This window comes from Nicotiana tomentosiformis, chromosome 10 (assembly GCF_000390325.3).
Source record: "Nicotiana tomentosiformis chromosome 10, ASM39032v3, whole genome shotgun sequence".
NCBI lineage: Eukaryota > Viridiplantae > Streptophyta > Magnoliopsida > Solanales > Solanaceae > Nicotiana > Nicotiana tomentosiformis.
In genome coordinates this window covers 52,824,485-52,839,739 of record NC_090821.1, presented here as the reverse complement: position 1 = coordinate 52,839,739, position 15,255 = coordinate 52,824,485, and the positions used below count along the sequence as shown (strand labels likewise).

The window sequence follows — 15,255 nt, the reverse complement described above, 5'->3', positions numbered from 1 at the left end:
ATGGCGAATGTTTTGCAACATCAACATCAGTCTATGGGGTTTGCTTATGACATGCTCGAAAGTCTCAAAGAGATATTCGGTAAGCAAAATCGTGTGGTTAAGAAGACAGGCATGAAAGCCCTTTTGAATACCAAGATGGCTGAAGGATCATCGGTTAAAGACCATGTTTTGAAAATGATGGGACTTTTGAATGAACTGGAGGTCCTTGCAGCTGTGATTGTTAAGGAATCTCAAGTTGAGATGGTCCTGCAGACTCTGCCTGACAGTTTTCAACAATTTTGCTTGAACTATAATATGAACAAAAAGGATTTGTCACTTGCGAAATTGTTGAATGAGTTGGAAGCGGCAAGATATATTATCAAACAACAAGCTCCAGTTGTGGCACTGAATGTCGAGAAAGCTTCAGTTTCTAAGCCGAGAGGGGAAAAGAAAAATAAGAAGGCTCACAAGGCTTTGGAACCTGGAGGTGCGATTGCTGGTGTGAAAAAGCCCAAAGGAAAGTGTTATCATTGCAAGCAATCCGGGCATCACAAAAATCGATTCCCTGCCTATATGGCAAAGTTGAATAAGCAAGGTAATTCAAATTTAAATGTCGTTGAAACTTATTTAGTGGCTGTCTCTACCATATTTTTGTGTGTAGATTCAGGAGCCACTAATCATATCTGCACTACTTTGCAGGGGTTTCAGGAAATGCGACGGCTAAGTGAGAATGAAGTTTGTGTTTTTCAAGCCAATGGCAAGCTAGCACCAGCTTTTGCATTAGGAGATATTAGAGTTTTGTTTAGTAGTGATAGAGTTTTAGTTTTAGAGGATGTTCTCTATGTACCTTCTATTATAAGGAATTTGATTTCGGTTTGGAAAATAATGGATGCTGGTTATAATGTTTATTTTACTAATAACTCGGATGTTATTAAGTTTAATAAATATTTTATCTACACTGCTGCTAGAGTACATGACCTTTTTATTCTTGATATATCTCCTCATGTGCTACAACCAAAAGAATTAAATAGTATTAATCTTCCACAAAAAAGAAAACGTATTTCTGAATTGAGCCAAACCTATTTGTGGCACTTACGTCTAGGTCATATATATCAAAATAGGATTTCGAGGTTGGTTTCAGATGGACCTCTGAGTTCATTGAAAGTGGAGGCACTACCAACATGTGAATCCTGTTTAGAAGGAAAAATGACTAAGAAACATTTCCACTCAAAAGGAAATAGAGGCAGTGAAAAGTTAGAACTAATTCATTCTGATTTGTGCTATGAATATACAAGCAAGAGGTGATTTTGAGTATTTTATGACTTTCACAGATGATTACTTAAAATATGGATACATTTATCTATTGCGTTGTAAGTCTGAATGCTTTGAGAAACTCAAAGAATGTAAGGCGGAAACGGAGAAACGACATGATTGTAACGATCCGGATGGTCGTTTTGAGAATTATAACTCCGTTCCCCCATTTACTGCTCAATTTATGCTTTATAGTTATTTTATGACTTACTGAGTTAGTTGGTTCAGGTCCGGAAGGATTTTTGAGTGAAATGAGACACTTAGTCTCTTAGTTAAAAACTTAACTTGGAAAAGTTTACCGGATATTGACTTATGTTTAAATGACCTCGAAATTAAATTCTGATGATTCTAGTAGCTCCGTATGGTGATTTTGGACTTAGGAGCGTGTCTGAAAAATTATTTGGAGGTCCGTAGTGGAATTAGGCTTGAAATAGCGAAAGTCAAAATTTTGGGAAGTTTGACCGGGAGTTGCCTTTTTGATAACGGGATCGAAATCCGATTCTGAAAATTTTAATAGGTCCATTATATCATTTATGACTTGTGTGCAAAATTTGAGGTAAATCGAACTTGATTTGATAGGTTCCGGCGGCATTTGTGGAAACTTGAAATTTCAAAGTTTATTAGGCTTGAATTGGAGTATGATTCGTGGTTTTAGCGTTGTTTGAGGTGATTTGAGGGTTTGACTACGTTCGTATGATGTTTTAGGACATGTTGGTGTATTTGTTTGAGGTCCCGAGGGCCTCGGGTGAGTTTCAGATACATAACGGATCGAAATTTGGACTTGGTAAACTGCTGAAGAATGCTGGTGTTCTATCACTGGTTTCCTTCTATGCGATCGCGTGAGAAGGTCCGCGATCGCATAGGCTTGTTTGAGCAGAGGTGAGATTTATTCAGTTCGATCGCATGAAGGCACCCGCGATCGTGTAGGCTTGTTGAGGCAGTATTGATTTTGTTCTTCGCTATCGCGTGAGATCAACCACGATCGCGTAGGTTGGGCCAATCTGTGGTACACGTACGCATGGGAGAGGTCACGTTCCCATAGGGGGGACATGAGAGGAAGTTGGGCCACGCATTTTCTCTATGCGATCGCGTAGAGGGATGCGATCGCGTAGAGCTGGAATCTTGTGCATTGCAATCGCGTGAAGGCAACAGTGATCGCGTAGTGTCTTTTTTGGGCAGTGGAAAATTATACTTCGCAATCGCGTGTGTTGGTCCGTGATCGCTTAGAGCAAATGACTGGGCAGAGAGTTTAAGTTCTGAAAATGGGACTTCATCCCATTTTAAATTTTTACCGATTTGGAGCTCGGATTGAGGCGATATTTGGGAGATTTTCAAAGAAAACAATGGGGTAAGTATTCTTAACTCAATATTGGTTAAATTACCTGAATCCATGGTTATTTTTATCATTTAATGGATGAATTAAGTTGGAAAATTTAGAAAAACCTCTTGGTTTGAATTGAAGATTTAAGGGTCGAGTTGAGGTCAGATTTTGGTCAAATTGGTATGCTTAGGCTCGTGGTTGAATGGGCTTTTGGTTTTTATAACTTTTGTCAGGTTCCAAGACGTGGTCCCCGCGGGCGATGTTTAGATGAAATTTCGAATTTTTATGGAAAATTTGTATTTTCATATGGAATTAATCCCTACAATAGTTATTGACTGAATCGAGTTATTTGTGGATAGATTAGGGGCGTTTGGAGGCCAATTTACGAGGCAAAGGCATAGCGGAATAAGAAACAAGGCGATTTGAGGTAAGTAACAGTTTTAAATTTGGTCCTGAGTGTATGAAATCGCGGATTATATGTTATGTGATTGGTTTTGAGGTGACGCACATGCTAGGTGGCAGTCGTATGGGCGTGCACCGTAGGAATTGTGACTTGGTCAAATTTCATGGGACTGTGTAGTTGAATAATCTGTTGATATCCGTACATTCTCTACGTGTTAGGGAAAATTGAGCTGAGACTCGTATTAAAAAGCATGCTTTGACATATGTTGTTATTATTGGTACCCACTGGAGTCATTTCTGTGGTTGAATTATATGTTCAAATTGTAATTTCGAACCCAGTCATGTTTATTCATATCATATCATATCCCAGTCTCTGATCCTATTTACTAAAACATCATATTATCAATTTTTGGGTTGATTATCATGACTTCTAAAAGCCCGAGAGACTGGAGAGGTTGCTGACTGAGTGAGGCCGAGGGTCTAATTGTGAGGATATTTATGGATCGGGCTGCACGTCGCAGCATATTTTTATTGATTTATGCCATGATTGGCTTGATATAGCGCTTGGGTTGAAGGAGCCCCTCCGGAGTCTGTACACATCCCTAGTGAGCGCAGGTACCTACTGAGTGTGAGTGTCGAGTGCGAGTGCCGAGTGACTGTGAGGAATGAGTGACTGTGAGCAAAGAGAGATTGTGAGGTTGGAGTGAATGGGAGGACTAAGTGACGGTTACTCTGAGAGGATGCATTGATTTCATTATTTGCTGCATTTCGGCTGTCATATATCACTATTTTGGAAATTTCAGAATAACATTATTTTCAGTTTCGGTCAAACTTGTTTGAAATTTTAGTGAAATCTTAAATATTAAACTTGAGAGCATGCCTACTCTTTTATATGGGAAAGTATTATATTTGGACTTAGCTGAGAAGCTCGTCACTACTTTCAGTTCTTTATTTATTACTGTTACTTACTGAGTTGGTTGTACTCATACTACACCCTGCACTTCGTGTGCAAATCCAGGTGACCCCGGATACAGTGGGTGTTGATTCTTTTACACAGTCGATTTTCTGGAGATTCAGAGGCCGCTGCCATATTTTACAGACCTTGTCTCTCCTTCCCTATCTTTTTGTTTATTGTATTTGGTCTCAGATTATTATAAATCATATTTTTCGGACTTGTAATGTATAGATGCTCATGTACTCAGTGACACTAGGTTTTGGGAGTGTGTATATCGGTATTTGCGAGACTTGTGGATTGTGTTTAAATATTATATTTTCAAACTTAAAAGAAATTGTGGTTTATTGAGGTTGTCGGCTTGCCTAGTATCGAGATAGGCGCCATCACGACAAGTTAGGATTTTGGGTCGTGACAAGTTGGTATCCGAGCCTAGGTTATATAGGTCTCACGAGTCATGAGCAGGTTTAGTAGAGTCTTGCGGATCGGTACGGGGACGTCTGTACTTATCTTCGAGAGGCTGCCTAACCCTTAGGAAAATTTCACTTTCTTGTATTCTGGCATGCCAATTGTTGATTCCGGAAACTAAATTTCTGTTATTCTATTCTCTTAGAAATGGTGAGGATGCGTACTACCGAATCGGACGGTCAGCCACCAGTGCCACCAGCTAGGGCAGCGAGAGGTCGGGGCCGTGGTAGAGGTCAGGGCCGAGGTAGAGGTTGAGGTGTAGCTCGTACAGCAGTTGGAGCAGCACCTGTAGCACCACCAGTTGCTCCAGCTCAGGAGCAGATTCCAGATATAGCTAAGCCGATAGGACCAGCTCAGGCACCTGCTATGCCTATTGAGATTTCAGGCCCTTAGGAGACTTTGGCCCAGATATTGACAGTTTGCACTGGCCTTGCTCAGGTGGTTTCGGCTCTGGCCGTACATTCCACTTCTCAAGCCGGGGGAGGTACTCATACCCCTATTGCCCGTACTCTAGATCAGGTGGTACAGGGACTTCAGATACCGGGGGCACTACCAGCCCAGTCGGCTGCAGCTATCCAGGCCCCGATAGTCCCAGTTATGGCAGATGATGAGCAAAGAAGACTTGAGAGATTTGGGAGGCTTCGACCCCATTATTTAGCGGTGCTGAGTCAGAGGATGCTCAGGGTTTTCTGGATAAGTGCCAGCGAATGCTTCGGACAGCGGATATTTTGGAGACCAGTGGGGTCTCATTCACTACTTTTCAGTTTTCTAGAGCTGCCTTCAGATGGTGGGAGACTTATGAGAGGCGCAGGTCGGTTGGTGTTGTACCACTTACATGGCAGGAATTCTCCATTCTCTTTTTGGAGAAGTTTGTAAGCAGTCTCGCAGAGAGGAGATGCGCAGACAGTTTGACAGTTACGTCAGGACGGTAAGTCTGTGACGCAGTACGAGGTGAGATTTTCTGAGTTGGCTCATCACGCAATTTGGTTGGTTCCCACTGATAGGGAGAGTATTAGGAGGTTCAATGACATCCTCACATATCAGCTACGGTTACTTATGACTCGGGAGAGAGTATCTGGTGCTACTTTTGATGAGGTAGTTGACATTGCTCGGCAGATAGAGATGGTCTGTAGCCAAGAGCGTGGAGAGAGGGAGGCTAAGAGGCCTCGTGGTCTAGGTGATTTCAGTGGTGTTCCTTCCGGGGGTCAGTTTTACCGCGGTAGGGGTCGTCCTTACAGACACGCTCAGACGGGTCGTCCAGTTCACCGTGGTGCATCATCCAGCCAGGGTTCATATAGTTCTCATCATGGTCAGTCATCTCTCAGTGCCCTGCCAGCCCAGAGTTCGTCCCGTGCTCCTTCAGTTCAGGGTTCATTTGCATCGGGTGCTTCTAGTAGTTATTCTGGTTCTCGGGGCCCGATTCAGTCAACACCACCACCAGTACCAGGGAGCTGCTTTGAGTGCGGGGAATTTGGGCATATGTGGAGACAATGTCCTCGTCGCTCGGGAGGTCTAGTGCAGCAGAGAAGTCAGACTATGACTTCAGCACCAGTTACTTCACCACCCGCCCAGCTAGCACGGGGTGGGGGTCAGTCAGCTAGGGGTCGCCCAAGAGGGGTAGGCCTATCAGGTGGCGGTCAGGCCCGATTATATATTTTTCTTGCCAGGACAGATGTCGTTGCCTGAGATGCAGTGATCACAGGTATTGTCTCAGTATGCCACAGTGAAGCTTCTATATTATTGGACCCTGGTTCTACTTATTCGTATGTATCATCATAATTTACTTGTTATCTGGATATGCCCCGTGAGTCCTTAGTTTCACCTGTTCATATATCTACACCGGTGGGCGATACTATTACTGTGGACCGTGTATATCGGTCTTGTGTGGTAACCATTGGAGGACTGGAGACTAGAGTTGATCTCTTATTGCTCAGTATGGTTGATTTCGATGTAATCATGGGTATGGATTGGTTGTCTCCATATCATGCTATTCTGGATTGTCACGCAAAAATCGTGACATTGGCCATGCCGGGGTTGCCAAAAATCGAATGGAAGGGTTCTCTAGATCATGTTCCCAACAGGGTAATTTCTTATTTGAAAGCCCAACGTATGGTTGGGAAGGGGTGTTTGTCATATTTGACTTTTGTGAGAGATGTTGATGAAGATACTCCTACTATTGATTCGGTACCGGTAGTGAGAGACTTTTCGGATGTATTTCCTACAGACCTATCGGGTATGCCACCCGACAGGGATATTGATTTCGGTATTGCCTTGGTGTAGGGCACTCAGCCCATTTCTATTCTTCTGTACCGTATGGTACCAGCTGAGTTAAAAGAATTGAAAGAGCAACTTCAGGAACTTCTTGATAAAGGGTTCATTAGGCCTAGTGTGTCGCCTTAGGGCGCACCAGTTCTGTTTGAGAAAATGAAAGATGGTACTATGAAAATGTGTATTGATTACAGGCAGTTGAATAAAGTTACAATCAAGAATAAGTATCATTTGCCGCGTATTGATGATTTATTTGGCCAACTTCAGGCAGCAATGGTATTCTCCAAAATTGATTTGAGATTCGGGTATCACCAGTTGAAAATTCAAGATTCAGACATTTTAAAGACGGCATTCAGGACTCGTTATGGTCACTATGAATTTCTAGTGATGTCATTTGGGCTAACCAATGCCCTAGCAGTATTTATGCACCTGATGAATAGCGTATTCCAGCCGTATCTTGACTCATTTGTCGTGGAATTTATTGATGATATCCTGGTGTACTCACGTACCCAGGATGAGCATGCACATCACTTGGGTATTGTATTGTAGGGGCTGAGAGAGGAGAAACTATATGCCAAATTCTCTACGTGTGCGTTCTGGCTTAGTTCGATGGCATTCTTGGGACACATAGTGTCCAGTGAAGGGATTAAGGTGGATCCGAAGAAGATAAAGGCAGTTCGGAGTTGGCACAGACCATCTTCAGTTACTGAGATTCGGAGTTTTCTCGGCTTGGCCGGATATTATCATTGCTTCGTGGAGGGATTCTTGTCTATTGCATCGCCTATGACTAAATTGACCCAGAAAGGTGCTCCGTTCAGGTGGTCGGATGAATTTGAAGAGAGCTTTCAGAAGCTCAAGACAGCTTTGACTATAGCTCCAGTATTGGTGTTGCCTACAGGTTCAGTGTCTTATACTGTGTATTATGACGCATCGCGTATTGCTCTCGGCGCAGTGCTTATGCAAGACGGTAGGGTGATTGCCTATGCGTCCAGGCAGTTAAAGATACATGAGAAGAATTATCCGGTCCACGACCTTGAGTTAGCAGCTATTGTTCATGCCTTGAAAATTTGGCAGCATTACTTGTACGGTGTCCATTGTGAGATTTATACCAATCACCAGAGTCTACAATATCTGTTTAAATAGAAGGATCTTAATTTTCAGTAGCGAAGATGGTTAGAGTTGCTTAAGGATTATGATATCACCATTCTCTATCATCCTGGAAAGGCCAATGTGGTGGCCGATGCCTTGAGCCGTAAGGCAAAGAGTTTGGTCAACTCAGCATACTTACCGGTAGCAGAAAGGCCTTTATCTTTGGATGTTCAGGCCTTGGCCAACTAGTTTGTTAGATTGGATGTTTCTGAGCTGAATCGAGTTTTGGCTTGTGTGGTTTCTAGGTCTTCTTTATATGATTGCATCAGAGAGCGACAGTATGATGATCCTCATTTGCTTGTCCTTAAGGACACAGTTCAGCACTGTAATGCCAAGGAAGTCACTACTGGGGATGACATAGTATTACGGATGTAGGTGAGGCTATGTGTACCTAATGTAGATGGTTTGCGTGAGTTGATTCTCCAGGAAACTCACAGTTCGCAGTACTCCATTCACCAACGTGCCGCGAAGATGTATCAGGATTTGAGGCAGCATTATTAGTGGAGGCGAATGAAGAAATATATAGTTGGGTTTGTAGCTCAGTGTTTAAATTGTCAATAGGTGAAGTATTAACATCAGAGGCCGGGAGGATTGCTTCAGATACTTGAAATTCCAGAGTGAAAATGGGAGCGTATTACCATGGACTTCGTAGTTGGGCTCCCACGGACTTTGAGGAAGTTTGATGTTGTTTCGGTGATTGTGGATCGATTGACCAAATCTGCACATTTTATTCTAGTTGGTACTAATTATTCTTCGGAGTAGTTGGCTGAGATTTATATCCGAGAGATTATTCGCCTACATGGTGTGCTAGTGTCCATCATATCAGATCGGGGCACGCAGTTTACATCACAGTTTTGGAGAGCAGTACAGCGAGAATTGGGCACTCAGGTTTAGTTGAGTACATCATTTCACCCTTAGACGGACGGACAATCCGAGCGCACTATTCAGATATTGGAGTACATGCTACGCGCTTGTGTAATTGATTTTGGAGGTTCTTGGGATCCATTTCTTCCACTCGCGAGTTTGCTTACAATAACAGCTACCAGTTGAGTATTCAGATGACTCCGTATGAGGCTTTGTATGGGAGACGGTGTCGGTCTCCGGTGGGTTAGTTTGAGCCGAGTGAGACTAGACTATTGGGTACTGATTTGGTTCAGGATGCTTTAGAGAAGGTTAAATTTATTTAGGAGCGACTTCACACGGCACAGTCTAGACAGAAGAGTTATGCCGACCGGAAGGTCCGTGATGTTGCTTACATGGTTGGGGAAAAAGTGCTGCTCAATATTTCACCCATGCAGGGTGTGATGAGGTTCGGGAAAAAGGGCAAGTTGAGCCCTCGGTATATTGGGCCTTTTGAGATACTTAAGAAAATTGGAGAGGTGGCTTATGAACTTGCCTTGCCACCTAGTCTATCAGGTGTTCATCCAGTATTCCATGTATCCATGCTCCAAAAGTATGTCGGGGATCCGTCTCATATTCTGGATTTTAGTACAGTGCAACTAGACAGTAATTTGACTTATGATGTGGAGCCGGTGGCTATTTTAGATCGGCAGGTTCGAAAGCTGAGGTCGAAGAACATAGCATCAGTGAAGGTACAGTGGAGAGGCCAGCCAGTCAGAGAAGCTACTTGGGAGATTGAGTAGGCGATGCGGAGCAAATATCCACACTTATTTGAGACTTCAGATATGATTCTAAACTCGTTCGAGGACGAATGTTTGTTGAAGAGGTTCCGCAGCATGTCTGAGACTCCAGGTATGATTCTAAACCCCGTTTCCCCATTTACTTCTCAATTTATACTTTACTGTTGTTTAATGACTTACCGAGTTAGTTGATTCGGGTCCGGAACGATTTCAGAGTGAAATGAGACACTTAGTCTCTTAGTTGAAAACTTAAGTTGGAAAAGTTGATCGGATATTGGCTTATGTGTAAATGACCTTGAAATTGAATTCTGATAATTGCAGTAGCACCGTATGGTGAGTTTGGACTTAAGAGCGTGTCCGAAAAATTATTTGGAGGTCTGTAGTGGAATTAGGCTTGAAATGACGAAAGTCAAATTTTTGGGAAGTTTTACCGGGGGTTTACTTTTTGATATTGGGGTCAAAATCCGATTCTGAAAATTTTAATAGGTCTGTTATGTCATTTATAACTTGTGTGCAAAATTTGAGGTCAATCGGACTTGATTTGATAGGTTCCGGCATCATTTGTGGAAAATTAAAATTTCAAAGTTCATTAGGCTTGAATTGGAGTATGATTCGTGGTTTTAGCATTGTTTGAGGTGATTTGAGGGTTCGACTACGTTTGTATGATGTTTTAGGACCCGAGGGCCTCAGGTGAGTTTCGGATACTTAACGGATCGAAATTTGGACTTGGTAAACTGCTGAAGAATGTTGGTTTTCTATCACTGGTTTCCTTCTATGCGATCACGTGAGAAGGTCCGCGATCGCATAGGCTTTTTTGAGGAGAGGTGAGATTTGTTCAGTGCGATCACGTGAAGGCACACGCGATCGCGTAAGCTTGTTGAGACAGTGTTGATTTTGTTCTTTGTGATCGCATGAGGTCAACCGCGATCGCGTAGGTTAGGCCAGTCTGTGCTATGCGAACGCGTGGGAGAGGTCGCGTTCGCATAGGGGAACTTAAGAGGAAGTTGGGCCACGCGTTTGCTCTATGCGATCGCGTGAAGAGGGATACGATCGCGTAAAGCTAGAATCTTGTGCATTACGATCTCGTGAAGTCAACCGCGATCGCGTAGGGTCTTTTCTGGGCAGTGGAAAATTGTGCTTCGCGATCGCATGTGTTTGTCCCCGATCGCGTAGAGCAAATGACTGGGCAAAGAGTTTAAGTTCTGATTTTCCATTTTTACCGATTTGGAGCTCGGATTGAGGCAATTTTTGGGAGATTTTCAGAGAAAACAAATGGGGTTATTATTCTTAACTCAATACTGGTTAAATTACCCGAATCCATGGTTGTTTTTATCATTTAATGGGTGAATTAAGTTAGAAAATTTAGAAAAACCTCTTGGTTTGAATTGAAGATTTGAGGGTCGAGTTGAGGTCGGATTTTAGTCAAATTAGGTATGGTTAGACTCGTGGTTGAATGAGCTTTCAGATTTTGTAACTTTTGTCTGGTTCCGAGACGTGGGCCCCGCTGGCGATTTTTTGGATGAAATTTCGGATTTTTATGGAAAAATTGTATTTTCATATGGAAGTAATTCCTACAAATTTTATTGACTGAATCGAATTATTTGTGACTAGATTCGAGGCATTTGGAGGCCAATTCACGAGGCAAAGGCATAGCGGAATAAGAAACAAGGCGATTTGAGGTAAGTAACAGTTTTAAATTTTGTCCTGAGGGTATGAAACCCCGGATTATGTGTTATGTGATTGGTTTTTAGGTAACGCACATGCTAGGTGACGGGCGTGTGGGCGTGCACCGTAGGAATTGTAACTTGGTCAAATTCCATGGGACTGTGTAGTTGAATTATCTGTTGATATCCGTACATTCTCTACGTGTTAGGGAAAATTGAGCTGAGACTCGTATTAAAAATCATGCTTAGACATATATTGTTATTTTGGTTACCCACTGGGGTCATTTCTGTGGTTGAATTATATGTTCAAATTATAATTTCGTACTCAGTCATGTTTATTCATTTCATATCATATCTCAATTTTTGTTGCTATTTACTAAAACATCATATTATCAAATTTTGGGCTGATTATCATGACTTCTGAGAGCCCGAGAGACTGGAGAGGTTGATTACTGAGTGAGGCCGAGGGCCTAATTGTGAGGATGTTTATAGATCGGGCTACACGCCGCAGCATGCTTTTATTGATTTATGCCATTATTGGCTTGATATAGCGTTTGGGCTGAAGGAGCCCCTCCGGAGTCTGTACAACCCCCCCCCCCAGTGAGCGAAGGTACCTACTGAGTGCGAGTGCCGAGTGTGAGTGCCGAGTACCGAGTGATGAGTGACTGTGAGGAATGAGCGACTGTGAGGAAAGAGTGAATGTGAGGAAAGAGTGACTGTGAGGTTGGAGTGAATGGGAAGACTGAGAGACGGTTACTCTGAGAGGATGTATTGATTTCATTATTTGCTACATTTCAACTGTCATATATCACTATTTTGGAAATTTTGGAAAAACATTATTTTCTGTTTCGGTCAAACTTGAAATGAAATTTCAGTTAAATCTTAAATGTTGAACTTGAGAGCATGCCTACTCTTTTATATTGGAAAGTACTATATTTGGACTTAGCTGAGAAGCTCGTCACTACTTTCAGTTCTTTATTTATTATTGTTACTTACTGAGTTGGTTGTACTCATACTACACCATGCACTTCGTGTGCAGATCCAGGTGATCCCGGATACAATGGATGTTGATTCTTTCACACAGTCGATTTTTTGGAGATTCATGGGTAGCTGCCATGTTTCGCAGACCTTATCTCTCCTTCCCTATCTTTTTGTTTATTGTATTTGGTCTTAGATTATTATAGACCGTGTTTTTTAGACTTGTAATGTATAGATGCTCATGTACTCAGTGACACCAGATTTTGGGAGTGTGTGTATCGGTATTTGCGAGACTTATGGATTGTATTTAAATATTATATTTTCAAACTTAAAAGTTGCTTTATTGAGGTTGTTGGCTTGCCTAGTATCGAGATAGGCGCCATCACGACAAGTTAGGATTTTGGGTCGTGACGATGATAAATGTATCAAATCATTGCGATCTGATCGCGGTGGTGAATACCTTTCTGCGGAATGCCTGAAATACTTATCAGATTGTGGTATTACATCTCAATTATCTGTCACAGGAACCCCTCAACAAAATGATGTGGCAGAAAAAAGAAACAGGACCCTTATAGAAATGGTTAGATCAATGTTAAGTTATTTTTATTTGCCTTCTTACTTTTAGGGATGTGCTTTAGAAACAGCAAATTATATTCTGAATTTGGTTCCTTCAAAGTCAGTACCTTGAACCCCAGCAGAATTATGGACTGGGCGCAAGCCCAGCTTGCAGCACATTCGGGTTTGGGGGTTGTCTAGCATATGTACTGAAAGGGAAAGCGGATAAATTGGAATCGAGGACAGAAGTGTGCATTTTTATTAGATATTCAAAGGGAACGAAAGGAGGTTTATTTTATTTTCCCAAAGAAAACAAGGTAATTGTTGCAACAAATGCCATATTTTTAGAAGAGGACTATTTAATGAACCATATTCCTAGAAGTAAACTAGTTTTACAAGAATTAAGCAATGGAGTAACTAATGACATATCTCTGGAACGTATCCCGGAAGCCAGTATTGACATACCACTGTATTATCCTAGTGGGAGAAATGTAAATAGGCAGCAAAACGCACAAGAGCAATTGCCTGACATCTCACTACCCCAAAGTAGTGGGAGTAATATTGAGCAACCTCAGATTGTTGACCAACCTGAAATTGTTGTGCATCCCGCACTTCAGGAAGAATTTAATGATATCCCAGCACCACAAGGCGTGGAGGATAACATTGAGGCTTCAGTTCCGGAAAATGTTGTAGCGGTTCAACAACAAAATCAAACTACACCTGTAGTGACTAGTCTTAATGGGAGAATTATTAAAAACCCGCTCCGGTTTGCGCTCTTGGAAGAATCTTATGATATAATCCCTGAAGAGCCTAATACAGAACCTCTTAATTATGACAAAGCACTACAGGATACAGACGCTGAAAAATATGTTATTGCTATTAAATTTGAAATAGAGTCCGTGTACTCCAATCAAGCCTGGAACCTTGTAGAACCACCTACTGGAGTCAAACCCATTGGTTGTAGATGGATCTATAAGAAAAAGAGATGAGTGGATGGAAAAGTACAAACTTTTAAAGCTAGTCTTGTTGCAAAAGGGTTTACTCAAAAAGAAAGGATCGATTATGAGAAAACCTTTTTGCAGTAGCCATACTTAAATCCATTAGGATTCTCTTATCCATTGATGCTCATTACGATTATGATATTTGGCAAATGGATGTCAAGATGGCTTTCCTTAATGGAAGTCTTGATGAGTGTATCTAAATGGCATACCCAGTTGGTTTTATAAAAAGTGGCAATGAGCACATGTTATGTAAATTAAAGAAATCCATTTATGGATTAAAACAAGCTTCTAGAGCATGGAACACTTGTTTTGACACATCGATTAAAACTTTCGATTTTGATCAATGTGAAAACGAATCTTGTGTCTATAAGAAGTGGGATGGAGATAAAGTTGTATTTTTGGTTTTGTACATAGATGATGTCTTGCTCATAGGAAATAAAGTGAGCATGTTGAATTCAGTAAAGGAATGGTTATCCTCGCATTTTGATATGAAATACTTGGGACAAGTGGCATATATCCTTAGGATCAAGCTTATGCAAGATCACAACCAAAGGATATTAGGCTTATCCCAAGTACATTTTATTGATACTATTCTCACAAGGTTTAGCATGCAAGATTCCAATAAAGTTTTTCTTCCTTTTAGGCATGGAATCTCTCTGTCAAAAGATCAGTCCCCAAAAACGACTGATGACAAAGAAAAAATAAAGGCGGTCTCTTATGCTTCTATTATAGAGAGTCTCATGTATGCAACGCTATGTACTAGACGTGATATTTGCTTTACTGTTGGCATAGTTAGCAGATTTCAGTCTAATCCTGGACGAGAATACTGGACTCCCGTTAAACATATAATCAAGTACCTGAAAAGGACTAGGGATTATATGTTGGTTTCTTTCACGACCCAAAACCAATTACAAGTTGTGATGGCGCACAATGTCTCCATTAGGCAAGCCAACGGTGAGCTATTAGCTTAATTATTTATTTTATTATTTTTAAAATCATAAGTCTTATAAAGTATGGGATTTAATGCATTTAAAAATCATGAATACTTAAAATATTAGTAAGATAAAAAATAAAAAATGACAATATTAAGACGAACCATAACAGTCACTAGAGTATCCCCAAAACCCGGTGTCACAAGTGCATGAGCATTTACTAAAGAGTACAATAATAATGCAACATCTGTCTGAAATGTAAATAAGGCAGGATAGAGTAAATAGTACAATGGAGACTCTATGGGCTGCGATACGTAGCCTGGAATGCAGCTCACCAAAAGTCTCCTCAGCAACTGCGCCTATGTGCCAAGATGACCACCAAATGAACCTGTCAGATTCTGCACATTTAGTGCAGAAGGGTAGCATGAGTACGTAAATACATAACCAATAAATATCTAGCCTAACCCCGGAGAAGTAGTGACAAGGGGTCGACATCGATACTTACTAGAGGTCCAATAATGAAATATGATAAATCATAAACGTATATGAAGCACAACAGTAATAATGGGGTAAAACTGTAAGCTACATAATCTTCCAAAATTTCTTTTAAAGATATAAACCTCTCAATATCTCAT

The 15,255-nt window shown here is 41.4% G+C and overlaps 1 protein-coding gene across 1 annotated transcript; it reads left to right on the top strand.

Annotated features, from left to right (window-relative positions):
* On the top strand, positions 1–13,676 carry LOC138900170 (uncharacterized). The gene is made up of 4 exons (XM_070186885.1): positions 1–574; positions 641–874; positions 12,657–12,712; positions 12,813–13,676. Exons 1-4 carry the CDS (start codon positions 1–3, stop codon positions 13,674–13,676), a joined length of 1,728 nt encoding a protein of 575 aa, XP_070042986.1.
* Positions 13,677–15,255: the final 1,579 nt, after the last annotated feature.